Genomic DNA, 17740 nt, shown 5'->3' with positions numbered 1-17740 from the left:
AACGTCGTGCCGCGTAACTTACTTGAATTACATGTATTTCTGAAACGCTCTGTAGTACTTACGAATGCTTATGTTTACCCGTAAGTTGTTTCGTGCCACATCCAAAAATGGGGAAAGAAATCATGGCGCGTCAATTTTCTATATTCCAATTAATGATGATAAACTCAGTTGTTTGCGGTCTTGAAGTTGCGGAGAGTGTAGCTTATACGTACTTGCCCCCTCTTCTTTTAAAAGCAGGATTCTCTGCAGCTAGTACTGGATTTATACTTGGTTTTGGTGCGTAAAGAAATTTAAATAGCATTCCATAGTATTCTTTGAAATTATCTATATTGTTTTAGTTCCGTTTTAATTTTCACAGGACCGTTAATAGCTCTGATAACCGTTCCTGTTTTTGGTCGTTTGGCGGACAAATCTCGATGTAGCTTAGGTAGGAGGCGACCATTAATTTTCATCCTTGCGAGTGTGCTTTCTTCGTCATTCATTGTCATCATTATCGGACAGAAGCTGGTGATATATTCAGGCGAAGATGGATCATTTATCAAAATAGGGTGTGTATGATAATTTTGGTTTCTGCCAAAAACTGGCTGCGAAGTGGTAACTCTCAGCGATGGGTAAGGTATGCACTGTTTCAGTTATCTTTTAATTTCATGCTATTATTTAGGAATCCGAAATGATTATTGCACGGGGTAGTGGTTCACACATTAACCATGTAACTCCACTTTTACGTATACACGCAATTGTTCTCTAATGAATATCTTTGCCTGAGAAGCTTGGATATGAACAGCCTTGCACCCGGTGAAATTTTGCTAGTATCAAGAGAAACCATGTGCCTTCCGATGGTTAATCATGTATATGTATGCATTTAAGATTTTTTCTCATTTTACATGAGACAGTTCAACTTAAAGCCACTATTTTACTGCATGTGGCTCCATGGCTTATCTGAAAAAAATTATTATTGATGAAACGAATAGACATTAAGAATGAAACAAGGGAAAATATAAGAGAGACAATAACCTTTGTGGTATTATCCTTTGAGGGAGGAGTAGATGTAAGAAAATGTGTTTTAATCAACACCTACTTCACGAAGAAGCTGAAGAATGATTATATCTACATTATCTTGCAAGTTATCATCTTGTGTGGCAGGGGGTATTTGGCCATCATTCATTTAGGAAATATATTCTTAAATTTTTAAACTTATCAGTCAGCCAGGTTAAAGTATTACTTGGTAGTTTGAAATATTGTGTAGTTTTAATGTTTTCTACGGTTGTAGCTGTAAATAGTATTTTATTGATTTGATTCATTTTTTTGTTTGAGAGTTGTCAGTTCTTTTTTGGCCTTACCTATCAATGAATGTTATGTGCGGTTAGAGTTATTTTTTCAGTCTATTTTTTAAAATTCTGCAAATTGTATTTTCCGGGGAAATAAGTCTAGCGTCTTGTCTTTAGGCCTTAAATATTTTCCATCTAAGATTTTCTAATGATATCAATGGGCTGTTAGTTCATGGCAATTTCAAAACATTTTGGTTGGTTTTTCTTTGTATTTCATGGTAGTCTGTTAACGCCACCTTGTTACTCGAAGGCTTTGGGATTAATTCTCACCTCATTTGCATGCTTGTTGTGTACATTCAGCTGGTTTGGGACCTGGCCAATATGATAAGCTGAGTGTGAGGTGTCTTGATCTCAGAGACATAGAAATCATTGAAAATGTGCCCTGAGCCAACCAAAATCTCCTTAGTTGGCTCCAAGTGCTCATAGCATGTTCAGGATGGGGTCCAAATTAAGTAAAGTAACACTTCTCCATACATTGACAGTGGAATATTTACTCAGTTCTAGCTTGAAGGAATTTATTCTATGTAATGCAGTTCCTAAGATTAAAAAAAATTTTTTCCTCTCCTAGGGGTTGTTTTGTCAATGAATTTATTCTCAAGTGTTTAGTGCATCAATAAGAGCACATCTAAATTTACTGCCCACTCAGACCTAAGCCAGGGAGCGGATCTCCAGCTACAGTAAAATACCACTATTACTTAGAAAAAAAACTTTATAGTATCTTCATTTTTCTCACATTTGCTTAAAAATAAGACCACTGGGAACCATGAGCATTAAACGTAGCAGTGAGTTACCCAAGAGAAATACTTGTAGCATACCAAACGAACATAACATATAAAGAACCAATAACCATAATTATTGTCCAAAATCATAAAACCTGATGGGTTTTCTAATGCCTCTGACTTTGTAGTTGAAGTTGATTCTTTAGCATTCACGGGTTTATCAGACAAAGAAGGAAGTAACTTGCCCCTTTTTTATAGCTGTGCATTATTATTCCTGTAAGCCTCTCTTATTCTATCACTTTTCACAGTATTGGATTTAGGCATTGGATGTAGTTTCGAAGAAATGGAATGATACAGCCAAAAATATTACTGTGTGCTCATATTTACCTCTATTTTCCATGTTACCTTTGTAAAAGTACAATGCATAACATACTTTAGACTGTCCATAATTCTTCAGCTCAAAATATGCAAAAATTACTTTTTCCAAAATGTGATGGCTATTTTTGAAAGGTTGACTTACATTCCAGCTGGTAGTAAGGCTTTCTTATGTGAAGAGCATGTGATATGGTCAATAAGTAACTGAAACCTCTGCAGTTAGCCTGAAAATGTTGAAGAATACATTTCTCACATTCAAAATGTGAATGTGATTCTCACAGTAAAGCTGCAAGTTTTTGGAGATTCAAATGATTTCTCTCTCTAAAATTGAAAACAGTGATCACTGGTTTAACTCAGTGAATTGGTAGTATTACTCATTCTGTATGCTTTAACTTCACTTGTCTTTGTTGATTCCATGAGAAAAAAACAAGAAACATTTTCTTCTGGTTTATTTAAGCATTGATAGCAAGTTTCTAAGAAATTAATTAAAAAATTTGTGCAGGGTTTTGTGACTCTTTGAATATTTTTTTCAGAAATAACTGCCATATGAGTAATAGCAGATGTTTTATATATACTGGAATGCTATTCATACCATTTTTAACCAGGGTAAGTGTTGGTTCAAAATGATAAGGTTGGTTGGAGACAAGGAAATATTGAAATCGTTTAATGCTGGCCCAGAAAGTTTGCAGAAAGTAAGTCTTAAAAATAAAAAACGTCTGGAAGTTAGGCAGCATGATTACAGTTTAAGCTGGGACAAATTTTATTCTAGCAAAAACTGGCTCTGATGCCGCATATTTAAATCTTGACCCAAATAATAGACTGTAATTGGTTGAACTATCCCAAGCCTATTTTTTCATATTGTTGATCTTGAATTTCTGTGAGTAGTCAGTAACAGCAATAAAATTCAGGAAAATTTTTTATTTTTATGGGGTAATGTTTCCTACCCATTAGGGTCACTAGAACTAGTTGTAAGCCTTCCTTTCCAATCACTTTTCCCAATAGTGCTGGACTTCTGATGATTGGTGCAATCCTCCTCGACTATTCTTCTCAGTCAACGTTCAACCATTGTGAGGCCCTTCTTTCTGATTTGCTGGAGGGAGGATCTCGTTCCAATTTGGATACTGGTTTTGCTGTTTACTCAGGGCTCCTGAGTTTGGGTGCCTGCCTAGGCTACCTCATAACAGCGGTTCGGTGGCCACGGCCCCTCTCTGGCTCACTACTTGGAGGACAGGAGGGTGCAGCATGTGGAGTTGCCCTGGCGCTCTTTCTTACATCAGTTGTGGCAACGGGCATATCAGCAAAGGAAGAGTCATTCCAGTCTCACAGCGTGACCGGCCCAAGCTCCCTCCGAGGGCAGAGAATGGAGGGTGGCAGTTGGCTCTGTGTTACCCTCCGCCATGGCTGTGGTCTGCTGCCTCTTTTGCGATCTCCTTTCATGACACTGCGTCGAGTTATTGTCACCTTATTTGACAAGGTAAGATATAACATAATATTTATTTTTAAATATATAGAGCTGTATTAGAATGTGATGTATGATCATGAATACTAATCTTAAGTTTGAGTTTAAATGAACTTGTGATAACTTCAGCATTTATATGGGAGCATGTTCATTGCAGTGTGATGTAATTGCCTTGAGACTATTGGAGCTAAAGCACAAACACTTTGGTCTCAGATAATTTCATTGTTATAGCGGGTAGTCTGTATGACATTCATATTATATATTCCTAATGTCTGTACTAATATTAAGGCTTGTGAAAAGTGAACTATTTATCTGTAAAAGCTAAGTGACCTCTAAGGTTCTCTAAATATTAATAGGTGGCTGCTCTGTTGCCCTTAAAAAATAAGCGGTGGTCATCTCTGTAAGTGTTAATGTATTATATGTCATAAGGTTATCAGTAAAAATTTTTATGACCACATGCTCAGCAAATGGAAGCATCAATTATCACTGCTTTTGTGGAATGATTGTTGTACATTTTCCACATTTCTTGCATGCCAAATTTAATTTCCAGGAACCTTTAATGATTATGTTAGTGCTAATGTACAGGTTGGGGCAGAATGGACTCCCTAGTTTCAAGAAATCACTCAAGAGTGCGCAAATAAATTAGCGGAATGGGAGTGGTGGCATTCGGTGTGGGATAGGATGCCATTTACAGCAGTCAACATGCAGTGGTGTGGTGAGCATCGAGGCTTTGTTGTAGAAATATTCTTTGAAAACAATGATATTGTGGTGGTGACGCAGAGGGCTTTTCATAGGCGGTTTGGTTTGAGTCATCATGCCTGGGTTCGTGATGCTAATACCATTAGGTAATGGATTACTAGGGTACAGGCGACAGTATCTGCACTTCCTAGGATACCAGCTGGGGGACCTAAAAGTGTGCAGATGCCTGAAAAAATCATGGTAGTGAGAGCGTCCATTGAACAGTCTCCATCAAGCTCAGCGCAGAAACATGTTGCTGCTCTTGGAATATCGCCCAGAATGGTAAGGCAAATTTTACACTTTGACCTTCACTTTACACCCCTACAAGATGATGGTGTTCAAGAATTGGGCTCAGAAGACTGGCTGAAACGACGTACGGATGCTTGTAATGCAATTCTAACCTCTGTGCAACCCGACACTATTCTGTGATCTAGCAATTAAACACATTTTCACCTCTCCGGCTGAGTTAATAAGCAAAATTTTCATTACTGGGCAACTGACAACCCTTGTGAACTTCACCCAAGATCTCTTCATAGCCCCAAAGTGACAGTGTGGCGCACTGTGTCCTCCAAAGGCATTATTGCGCCTTATTTTTTTTGAATCTCAAGGTTCAACTGTTACTGTGAACTCTTTGTGTTATCGTAAGGTGCTGGAGAACTTTTGACTCCACTAAATGGAAGAGTATGGTGACGGATATGACACAAAAGCTTTTTAGTTTCAACAGGATGGTGCCACGGCTCAAACTGCCTGTCGTTCACACCAAATCCTGCAAGAACAATTTCCCAGCTGCCTGATTTCCTTATGAGGGGATGTTCCATGGCCCCGTCACTCCTCAGATTTGTGATTTTTTTCTTTGGGGATATTTCATAGCTGAGGTTTACAAAGTTCGACCTAGGACCTTGGAAGTTCTTTAAGTAGGCAATTACAGATGTCATCACTGGAATAACACAAGATATGCTGAGAAGAGTTTTCAAAAACTTTTTTGAATGCCTCAACTCACCAAGGTCATCACCTGGATGAAATAATTTTCAAAACCAAATGAAAATAAAATTGCATCAGATGTAGTGTCAAGAAATAACCTTTTTAATTATCGTGGTTGGTATTTTTTACAATTCACCCGTCAAATCAGGTCACCTGTCCGCTTTGCTCCACCCTCTATAATATCAAACTTTGAAGAGTGGGGTACTTTTATACAAATGTTTCCAATTAGGTAGTGTTGATTAGCACCTTGAGTATATTACTTGGAAATATATGGATGGAGATCATCTGAAGTTGCCTTTGACAATATTTTCACTGTATTGGCACCTGGGAGGTCTAATAAAAATAATAGTATTTAGGAGATAGGTATGGAATAAGCTCATTGAATTATATTTTGTTAGTGTAGCAAGCCCATTTGTGATATATTGCTTCTAATTCGGACCACTGATGAAGCAAGGATGTTTGTATATAATAGTAATATTTATTTGCCCAGCAATCAATACTAAAAAACAATGGACTTCAACCTTGGTGTTGTGGAGGGTTTGATAATTCCATTAACCTGTAGAGCTGTCTGTACTGGCAGGGGCAATGGTAATTGCTGCTGGTAGGATCACTCATGCCAGAAAATGTCAAAGGATAGGATCCAGATGGAAGGTAATCCACAGCATCTGTACCTCAGTGAGCAAGCAGCTTCAAAGTTGTCTGATCCCATTGGGGTGGCTATTTTAGTGATGCTCATGGTGTCACATTAGAAACTCTACAGAGGAAGGCAGCAAGAAACCACCAAGGACAAATATGAATGAACACAAAGAGAAAATGAATCCTGTCAGCTGTGGAACTTAGGCCATCTGGGCTGGGTGCCATGCCCAGCTGTGGGGGAGGCAAGGCTTCTATAGTTGCCATCCCACTTTATCCTTGAACAACCAAGATGAAAGCAGTGGATAAGGAAACTATAAAACAATGATTTCAATTTCACATGCCGCAAAGGCAGCTCTAAATATCATCAACAGAATTTTAAAAAATAGTGCAGACATCTATATAGGTGAAACAGTTTGGGCTAAGAAAAGAAGAGGAATGTATGTTGACTTTGCAGTGATGAGAATGTTAGTAGAAAGAACATTATTTATAATCAGGACATCTTTGTGTGCTTGGTGGATTTTTAGATTGTATTGAACTTAGTAGAGTGGGAAATTTTAATTATGATAGCCCGGAATGTGAAAGTAGGCTGAAGGGATAGGTGACTTATTGGAAACTTGTACCTGTACATGAGTCGGCACTGGTAAAGGTAGCAGATGGAAGGGCAGTAATAGACAGGGGAGTGAGACTGAGTTGCCCTTTATCACCATTAATTTTAACATACATGGTTTGTGTACATAAAAATAATGAGAAAAGTTTTGGAAAAATAGATTTCAGATATTGCTACAGTGCCTCCAAATTCTTTAAAGGATATTGCTTGAGAATCGATATACTTAAGCCAGCGGCTTTTGCATGACTCCCTGGTGGGTGGATATCAAAAGGTCCTTAGGGGTATGTGTGCAAGCTTCTTTGGCAGCACTTAAGGTCCCATGGTGGTCTTTTGAGGGAGGATTTCACTTTTGGGAGTAGGAAATAGTCTGCTGGCTTCAAGTTGGGACTCTAAGATGGTTAGGAGATTGTTGCGATGCTGTTGCAGAAGGTCTTCGCAAGCAGATACTCGACTCTGGTCTTGGTTGTCTGTCAAGACCTTCGAGATGAGTTCGGTGCAGATCTTTTGCATTGCCAAATTTTCAGTGATAATGGTGTGCACTGTCATCTTATCAATGCCAATATGGTCTGCGGTCATGAGCACACGTAAACAATGGTCTGAATTCAGCACTTCACGCATATGTCAGGAAAATATTGTTACCAATACTTTTTGTACAAACCTTGAATGTGCCAAGGATATGTTAAGGGTACTATGGGAAGGGCTTGAGCTGGAAATAGAAGCAGAAGGTGAGGTGATTAAGCCAGATTGTTGCATCCGCGTGTTCTGCCGTGTGATTCACTGGCCAAGTAATGGCGTGGGTCCAAGCATCCGAATCACTGCTGGTGACTCGATGTGGATTATGGATCAACAGTGATAACTGGCGACTCGCCGTGGGCTACGGACCAGTGGTTGATGCCAAACCCCCCCTTTCTGCCTGGAGAGGGATGGTGATAACGACAATGGATGACTGATTTGATCTCGAAGAAGTCAGTCTGGGACTCGACATCCGAGAGGAAGATTGGCCTGGGCCCCTTCTGGTTGGAAGCGCCAAGCAGTGTCAAGGGATATAATATACATTGTTGTATTCTTCCTAAACTACATTAAATTTGGGTTAAATCAGGACCTCCGTTGTACTCTCTTTAGTTCTCTCTTTTCCCCCATTTCTATCGATGAACTCCTCTCCATGTCAACCCACCAAACTAAAAGCCCCCGTTTACCCTCGAGGCAGCCACTCGACTCGTGGGGTAATTTCTTGTGTCACCAATATTCTCTCGAAGACAAGGGGATGCAACAAGGTTTGCGGCTGATAAAGTAATAGTTAGTCAGCCAACCAAGAGATTGCATGCAGTAAGTGCTTTACAAGCAATGTTTTTCTGCATATTTCTTCTCTTGTTACACAGCAGCACATTTTGTGCACCTTCAAATGCATTGCAGTAAAGTTTACATTGCATTCAGGAAGGTAATAAAGTTAAATTTACATCAATTCACCATTTTAGGTAATTTTTGCCAGAGAATATAGTGAATGAGTATTTATAATACCATGAGTAAACATGCAACAAGGGATATGACAATGATACCTTGTGAATGCATTTACTCTAGGTTGGAAGCTTCAAAAAGAATGAAGAAAATTAGTTGGCCTGGGTGAAATGAAAAAAAAAATGTGTTAATAATGTTGAGAGTTAATTGAATGAAATTTTAAGAAGCTAGAAAGGGTGTATGTTGGTGATATTTAGTGGCTGTTGGATGTTGAAATTCCTGGCGCAAGGGTTAATATTTTGATAAGCAGGAAACAAGAAGGAAAATAATATACTTTTTGGCCAGGTAAAAAGTATGAAGAACTGAAGAATGAAATCTGCCGTGCAAACAAGAGTTTATGCCCGAGGAATACCAAAAGCTAACTGAAGGTCATATGTTACAGTTACGAGGGACTATCCAAAATATCTGATAATATATGATCATCCAAAAACTAATTACCAAGATAACTACAATGATGATGGAAGTGAACATCATGATTTTTCTACTCTATAATTTATGTGCCTAGGTTTTATGCAATATGTGGCTCATAATAAACTCATGTCATGTTATAATGAATAGCTAAAACGTTTTAATTCCAAAATATTTTATTTAGGCACCACCTGGGTTTCGGTGTTCCCTGTTCATCTTAGCTGCCCAGGCTTCAACCCTTTTCTTCCTTTGACCATGTTGTTTAATTTTCCAACCATTGCTCATTTTGGAAGAATCATTGAAAACTTCTCTTCCTTGGCGTGCAAATGAAATATGACTCACATTATTGTGTTTTCTGCATGCTACATTTTTATTTTTCTAATTCCTGTCATGATTACCAGCAATGTTTATTTTGCAGGTTTTACTTGTGCCAAAAAATGTATTTTTGGAGGTAAAAAGCTCACCCGTTGTCCTGCAGAAATTATTTGTGGCAGATGTGTCCTCATGGGCTGCAATATCATGCCATGCTCTTTTTTACACCAATTATGTTGGCCAAGTGGTGTATGGAGGGAATCCAGTTGCAGGAGTTGGCACTTTACGTTTAGCACTCTATAATGAAGGTGTGCGAATGGGTTCCTGGGGCCTTCTACTTCACAGTCTGACTGGTAAATATCTAGAGTTGTTTTGTGTGTTAATATCACATTACATATGTGATGAGTATTTTTCACTGCATAAAAAAATTTTGATATTTACATGTAAGTTAAAAGGGTTAATGCCTTCTTATAAGTGAGTCCTTTTGTTATGATTGATTCATATTATGATTAATTTGTTCTATGATATGCCCTGTACACTAAGCTCATAGTTTATTTTACAAATGTTTACTCATGTATCAAATCCTTGTTAAAATAAACTACTGGTAATTTTAAATTTAAGAAAAATATACCAGACTAAAACTTGTTAAAACTATGTAAACTAATCTGTTATTTACTCTGTGTCTCTGTGTGTTTTTGATGCACTCAATTTTTCTCGGCATTTTGCATCATGTAGCCTGAAATAGTATCTGATCAATTGAGAATGGTTATGTGACTCATGCAGCTGCTTGACTCATGACTCTTCCATTTAAATTATTTCATTACCTGCTGCTTATGAATTATGCAGGGACACATCTACTACATGGTGCGGCAACATAACTTCCTTTTTTGAAAGCGTTTTGCATTTGAAAAAAGGAAGTGTTCCTAAGTGAGAAAATAATAGTGCTGAGTAAAAACAATACTGATAAGAGGCTCTCTTTCCCAAAAAGATAAGATATTTTCATCCCCAGCCACAAACATCTTCAGCAGTTGTTTCCTTTAGTGTTCTTTTATGCAGGGTGCAGCATTATAATTTCCTTTTTTCAATACAAGTTTGCATTGAAAAAAATTAACATCTTGCTATGTGTGTCAAAAAGATAAGGAGAAGTCACTTCTCACTCTTTATAAACACTTCCTCTGATTTCTGGTAACTGTTGGTCATGGGGAGAACAGAACACTCATTTAGATGCCGGTTGACAGCTTGGTAGTCAGACTAGATGAGATATTGGTAAATCAGTTGAAAGAAGTTAAGATCTGTTTATGAAATCATCCTATGGTGTGGAGTGGATTAACATTATAAATGGGGATCCACTCTATTTAGCTGACCCATGATTTTTATTCCTTATTTTTAAATTTAAGATGTTATGCTGCCAAGTGGTTAGTGCGTTGAGTTTCTGAGTAGAGGCTCATGTGGAAGTTCCAATGGGTGCTGCTGGGGCATCCCTGCCAAACCCTTGGCATGATTTTTTTAGGTCCTGGGCCAGATTGAGAAATTACCAGTGAAATGCTAGTTCTTTGGTTAAATTTCTTGTCTTTGAAGACTTATGCCTCTAGAATTATGCCTTTTTGAAACCATTTTAAAATTGTATCTTGATTTTGTAATTGAATGATGACAAAGTGTATCATGTAACTTATATGAAAAACTCATTTTTATAATTAGTACCATATTTACGATATTACTGTAAGTAATGGGAAGAAGCTTGACTCATTATCAAAGGATTTGGGCAATGCCCTCAGTAGTGTGGGTTGTAGAAATAAGAAATTAATTCCAGATAAACAAGTCAAGAGTCCAATAAAGGATTTTGTGTATAAACTGAGAGGCATTAACTTTGAAGTGAAGGATTTGATAATATGTCATGGGGTGAATAATATTAACATCTCATTTTGGAGGCATCTAGTCATGCTAGAGCTCAGTCAGGAAGTTTGTCCAACATGTAGATATCTATGAATATAAAATTTTCGTGACATTAATAAGCCTCTCTGGGCAACCCAGTTCCTAAAAAAAAATGTTTTGTTGAAATAGTTCATATACTTGTAGGTCTGGAATCAGCAGAGAGGAGAGCAAATGATGTTGTATCAGTATTGGTAGGGTGAATCTGATTCCTATTTATAGAAGGTTTTACTATTTTAACAGATTTTGTGCATCATTATCAAGTCTAACAAGACTTGTGAATGAAGTGGGTTCATGGGGAGTGGTTATAATTGATATCTTTAAACAGAACTGACTCTTTTCCTTATTAGAGAATACAATATAAAATTAAATTTGAGTAATTGAAAAAAGTGGGTCACGGTAGTCCAGGGGTATAGCGTTGGGCTACTGACCAGAGGGCCCAGGTTCGATTTCTGGGCAAGCCTCTCTGGGCACCATCAGCTAAACCTAAGCTGTATGATTTTTTGGGTACCAGATCTTCCTGGGAAACCATAACCGGCACAGGAACTGGCCCCCTACCCTGATGTGTGAATTTTGCACACCGTTGGGCTTAGTACTGGGTGAACTTTTTACCAACACATACCAAACCAACCTTCTGGTTGATTAGTGTGTGTATAGTTTTAATTGAAACAAGTTGGGCAGAATTCCTAAACACTAATTAATAATTTAAAGTCTTGTTTTGACTTATATTGGTACAGCTTATGCTTACGCCAAAAATATAAAATTAGAGTAATAAATTAGGGATGTACTTCTCCAATGAAAGCATCTATTTAAAATCCCCCACTTCTAATCAAAATTTTTAAAACCCTTTTTGCATTCTTTGTTCCCTATTATTGGTAGTTGTACTCATTGCCATACATCATAGGTGTCTTTTGTATTTTTATTATTCTACTTTTCCTTTCAGCCTGTGGCTATGCATCTTTTCTCCAGGACCAAATAATTCGAAACTATGGCTTAAGGTGGACTTATCTCTGTGGCCTGATGACTTTCTCCGCTTGTATGCTTGGAATTTTAGTTTCCTCTGACATCAACCTTCTCAACTTATTTGCAGCCTTTTCGGGTATTGGCTTTGCTGCCATAACTACAATACCAAACTCCTTGGTTGCAATTTACCGGTCCAATCAACAGGTACATTTTCCACTTTTGATATTTTAATGGTAGCTTAAATATGCTGGTAGTCCCTTATAAAAAAAACATCCAATGTTTAACTGAATTTCTTCCAACCGAGATGGGGTTTTTATATTTTTGCCCTATTTTGCAGTCCCTATCAAAATCCAGTATCTTGATAGTTATGGAAGAATAAATTTAAGACTGACCATTGCTGAGTAGCATATCAGAGTTAGGACAAATGTTCATTGTTTTTTTGAAAACTACATATTTAACATCTTAATTCTGCAAAGAAAATGCATTCGAGAAATTCTTTCAAATTTTGACAAACTTTAGAAAATATAAAATAAAATATCACAAAACAAAAGCAAGTTTATTTTTTTCATAAAAAGCACCATCCTTAAATAAGAACACAAGGCATATAAATGGTGTTTTTCAAAACAGTCCCTCTAAGTACAGTGTTTTATGACAAATTTACAGGAATAGCTAATCTAAATTAAAATTAAGGCCCATAATCAAAAGTATGTGTTGAAATGTTTCTAAAACTTTTCTTCTATATTAATTTACATTTTTAAGTATTCTATTGTAATTTACCTTTTTGCAAGAGTAGTTTTAAGTCAATATTTCCATAATTTTTTCCTAAAAAATGAAAATAATAAGTTGCATGGTATATTTTTTGCTTCACTTCAAAAGAGGGAGGATTCAAGTAAAATTAGTCCAGATTCGCTGACATCTGAAGTTATGTTGTCAAGTCTCCAATCTGCTATTAGTATGAGTTATTCGATCTGGCAAAAGCTGATGAAATAATTCATGCCATAAGGATGTGAATGGTACATCACCCCACTTAAAGCTAAGCTCCATTGGGGTGTATGCTGGTAGTAAATCCCTGTTCTTTGTTACTGTACGAGTTTTAGTAAAGTGCTCTCGACTATACGTGGCTCTCATAGGTGAGTTTATTGTTCAAAATGTGTAGGGGGGTGAGGAAGAAGCCAGAGTGACCGTTCGAACTCATTTTTTAATAAAGCATATTTTAAAAAATTATCAAAGTGATTTTTATGTTGAGATTTCATGGCAGATAATGGTTCAAAAACAACACAGAGTCTTCTATGATATTGCATGCAAGTATACAAGTGATTATGTATGCCAAAGAATTCAGAAATGGCAGCAGAGAGGAATTTGGGATCACTGTCAACCAAATGGGTTAAAAGAACCTTGCAAGGGCAGGAAGAGGAACTACAAAAAGGTATTCACTGTTAAAAAAACCTATGGCATAGAATTGCAAAATGGTCTAAAGTAGATGAATTAATAACTTGGTTATTAGACTACAGAAGATAACAATTTTCAGTGTCCACAAAAATAATTATTCAAGAAACTAGTGTGATTCCTACTACAGAGGCATCACTGATTTTATAGGATCTACATCATGGTGCTCTAGATTTATAAGGAGAAACGAAATAGATATGAAGACTAAAACTAAAATAGCAAAAAAAAAAATGTCAACAGAATATGGAAACAAGATTATAGAGTTGTGTAAATTTGTCATTAACACAAGAAAAAGAGAAAATTTGGAGCTTTCACAAAAAAATACATGGTTGTGGTTCCACCATGGTACTCTCAAACAAAGCGTAGATACTACATACTACTAAGCATAGATGGCACAAAATTGCAAGCTCATGATTTTCAAAAGGAAAATCTTGCTGTATTACAATTTATTAGGGGATTTAGGCCAATTTGGGGTCAGAGTATACTTTATAATGTTCTAATTACAGGCTGAAATGGCATCTTGGAGAGGGATGGGACTAATGTTCTTTTAAGACTCTGGAAGCTGAAATATGCTCAGTTAATTCTATCCTAATTTTAATTCTTGATAAATGCCATCCTGCTTTGTATCAGAGGTTTAATATTACTCCCATGGGAAAGAAAATGTTTGGACCGATTTGCATTGTTTTCCTCTCTGCAATCATAATGATTAACGCAAACCTTATGTCAAATTTATAACCTTCTTACTTTCATTTGATCATATATTTACCACAAATTAGGATAAACATAAACATCATTCTGTTGATGTAAATATAATTGGTATTGCAGGTAAGATTGTTTGTTTATTATTGCTTTAATTATATTATGTATTGTGTCAGTTATCATGCTGATTTATATGAGGGGAGATCAAAAGGTTTTCTAAATTATTTTCATTTTCTTTTATTATGCAAAGAGTGCTACTGCAATTTTTGCCCTGGTGTTGAAATTTTTGTTGGCTAATTCTCATAAGAGCAGTGTTTTTTAGATCTCTATTACAATTGTTATCTTTTTTGGGCCATTTTATGATCTTTTTCCATGCCTCCAGCCAGCTTTCTGTCATATGGTCTCATGGCCATAGATGTTATTTTCTATATCTAAATTCTGTATAAACATCTACCTTGATTGCGGGATTGTTTCTAGTTGTGACTGGGTATAGAGTTATTTGTTGCTCATCATTCCTCTTATAATATCCTTCTGAGCATGACATGTTGAAACTAAACTAAATATTAGAATTTTAAAAGCTAAGGTTTAGGAAAATAAGTACATTCATGATTCTCTGTATTTAATACTTGTGGAAGTTGCAATCACTCCTAGAATTGCACCATGAAGACAAATTCAAAGAGTTTCAAGACATGTACAGCATTTACAGTTTGTGAATCCAGTAAAATAATTTCTTATATTTAGAGATGCACAGAATGGCTTCATTTATTTAACATATTTTTGGTTTCTTCTCGTAAAATGATTTACTCACATATCTCTCAATGCCTGCATTGACATTAACATTTTTGGTTTCTCTCTTTTAAAGACTTACTTCTTTGATGCACGTAACGAGAGGGGATCTGGGGCTGATTATGCTATTCTGGACTTGGCCTACTACCTAGGACAAATACTCCTTTCTCTTGTGATGAGCAACATTGGTCAAATCATGGGTCAGCCTCAGTGTTACATGATTTTTTCGGGGCTTGCAGGCCTAACTTCCTGCTATTTTGCAAACAAGGTCATATTTTCACCAAGCCAATTAAGAAGTTTAAAAGGATTTAATTGAGGATATATCTCACAGGGATATGTGAAAAGTATTGTGAAGCAATTCGATTTAACTCACTTATATTTTATATTGCTGTTATGCATATTATATTTTGCACACTCATTGCAGAGAATCACATATTTTTGTTAAAGAATATATTAAGATAAAATGAAAAAAGATATTGTGTGTCTATCACATCATTGTGTGACTGTTGAATTTTATATGATGGTTGAATTTGTAAGATACGATTCACATGGTATTGTTAAAAACCATGTACTTGTTTTTGATTTATATATTTTAAATGTCTATTAAAATAACCATATTTATAGATATTACTGACAATTTTATTTCAGTCAAATAATTACTTAAGACCTCAAAATGTATAGTTTTCTGAATCAGTAATTTTGGAAGATCCTACCCGCATATAATGGAAGTAGGTCAGTAATAATATATTAATGCAACTTCACTCTGAATGTATTCATGAAGTATTCTGATAAGGTTTAATTTATTGATTTAAATTATTATTCCTATGCACTGTGACAAGTCTGTTAAGTTTTCATTTTTCAAAGAGCAAAGTAATAAACTTAATTTTCTAGATATCAGTGTCGAGAAAGGGACGGGGCTTTGAATTTGCAATATTCCAGGAAAGTACCACCAGACACCACATCATCCCCTTCAACTCCCGCAATTACATATCTCACAAGCTTTTCACTTTTCATTGCCCACCAAATACTGTTGGTCATCCCTCTTTCCAAAAATAATTTTTTTCAAGAACTTAAAACGATTAAAGATTTAGCAATGAAAAATGGCCACAAAGAAGTTTTAATTGAAATAATACCACAAATAAAATGTTCCCTTAAATCAAACAATCTTTTGTTTAAACCAGTTAACCAGGGTGAAAATGGTTACAAATTCTCTAAACTCCCTTATTATGGATTGATTTCACAAAAGATAGCCAACCCTCCGCCCAAGGGAAAATTTCGAATAGCTTTTTACAATACAAATAACTTAAAATCATTCTTGAATACTTCAAAAGACAAAGTTGGAAAACAAAATAAAAGTGGCATTTATAGGTTAAATTGTTAGGACTGTAGTGCTATATACATAGTCCATATGGGGAGATCATTAAAAACACAGGCGGAGGAGCATAAACACTGTTTTAGAAATTGTGATCTCAATCAATCTAACTTTGCCAAGCATCTATGGGAAGAAAATCATGGAAGTGATTTCAACCTGGAACTCATACACCAGATGGATAAAGGAATGAGGATGGGCAAGTGGGAAGAGCTGGGAATCAGAAAGAATTTAAAAACAGGTCATTTGGTTAACGATTTATTGTTTGAATACCTCTCCCCAATCCTGAAAGCATCCCTTTCCTTCACAGAAAGGCCCAACAACCTCCAAACCTCCTCTTTGAACCCACCAATTACTTTTCCTGACGCTTAACACCCCTCTCCCCCTTCCCATCTACACCAATCACAACCCCCAACTTTGCCCCTCCTTTCCCCCTCTCTCATCCACCCCCGCTCTCCCATGTGAATGGTATATAAATGGACCGCAACTTGATTAATTTGTACCTGATGATGACATCTAAGTGTTGAAACTAGGAGTACAAAAATAAAGATCAGTGGAAATGCACATTGTGTTCTTCATAGAATTTCATTGTTTAGTATAAATAATTTAATGGTAAAAATTTATCTTGATATTTGTTTTGCTAGTTGTTATGACTATAAAGTCTTGCTATGTATAGGATGGCTGCACAGTCAGAAAATTGGAAAAATATCAGAAATCATTCAATTTTTTTTAATATGGGAAGGGACTGAATTTTTTTCAGAAATTTGGAACAAGATATACAATTAATGAATTCCTGATGAGAATGATATTTCTTTTAGATGCAAGTCTAGTTTATACATGAGCATAGGCTTTCATAGCAAGCTACCTACTACTGCAGCAAGATCATCTCTTCTGGTATCATTGAAGGGCACAGAATTGGTGTATGTTTTACAAAAGTATCAAAACAGATCCCAAATATTCTGTGAATTATTCAAAAAAAGTATGGCTAGCTTCGGAGGAAAATATCAAGAATTAGACTCTAAGAAATGAGGGGCTGTACTTTTATTGTATCAACTGACTGCCAGTGTCCAAATAGCCTTTATTTCCAATTTTTCTCTAGTGGGAAATATGATACAAATGTAATAAATACCATTTATGATATTGACCTGGATTATTACTTATACTAGTAATATGATCTTGGCTATAGGGTAACGTAATTGGGAGAGAATTTAGATGATGACCAAGTAAATGCTATTAGATACACCATCCAAATGTAAGCCATGCTATATTCTGTGCTTTCTGGAAAAGAGCAGACAGCAATGATATTTTAATTTTGATAGAACTAGGAAAATAATATAGTAAATGTAAGGCTTTTACCAGATTCAGTTGTACAGATGATGCTCATGGAAGATGCCAATGTACATTATGTAAAATCAACAATCTTTTCAATCACTTCAAACAGTGGGAAAGCTATCTCAGTGCATGTATAGA

At 36.2% G+C, this 17740-nt stretch overlaps 1 protein-coding gene across 1 annotated transcript; it reads left to right on the top strand.

Moving 5' to 3' along the window:
* The first annotated feature begins 8 nt into the window (after positions 1 to 8).
* LOC139697818 (solute carrier family 45 member 3-like) lies at positions 9 to 15504 on the top strand. Its single transcript, XM_071596670.1, has 6 exons — positions 9 to 276; positions 359 to 548; positions 3425 to 3896; positions 9185 to 9431; positions 11951 to 12174; positions 14978 to 15504. Exons 1-6 carry the CDS (start codon positions 108 to 110, stop codon positions 15215 to 15217), a joined length of 1542 nt encoding a protein of 513 aa, XP_071452771.1. The 5' UTR covers positions 9 to 107; the 3' UTR covers positions 15218 to 15504.
* Positions 15505 to 17740: the final 2236 nt, after the last annotated feature.

Source organism: Hetaerina americana, unplaced genomic scaffold, assembly GCF_022747635.1.
Source record: "Hetaerina americana unplaced genomic scaffold, ioHetAmer1.1.p SCAF_8, whole genome shotgun sequence".
NCBI classification, from domain to species: Eukaryota; Metazoa; Arthropoda; class Insecta; order Odonata; family Calopterygidae; genus Hetaerina; species Hetaerina americana.
The sequence above is the reverse complement of the archived record's forward strand: the minus strand, read 5'-3'. Positions and strand labels throughout refer to the sequence as shown.

Bases quoted from the DNA above. Each gene is read 5' to 3' on its own strand.
- LOC139697818 (XM_071596670.1), top strand. From the start codon at position 108: ATGGGGAAAGAAATCATGGCGCGTCAATTTTCTATATTCCAATTAATG. The intron at 277-358 runs GTGCGTAAAGAA...TAATTTTCACAG, and splicing joins TGGATTTATACTTGGTTTTG to GACCGTTAATAGCTCTGATA. The intron at 549-3,424 runs GTGTGTATGATA...TTTTCCCAATAG, and splicing joins GGATCATTTATCAAAATAGG to TGCTGGACTTCTGATGATTG.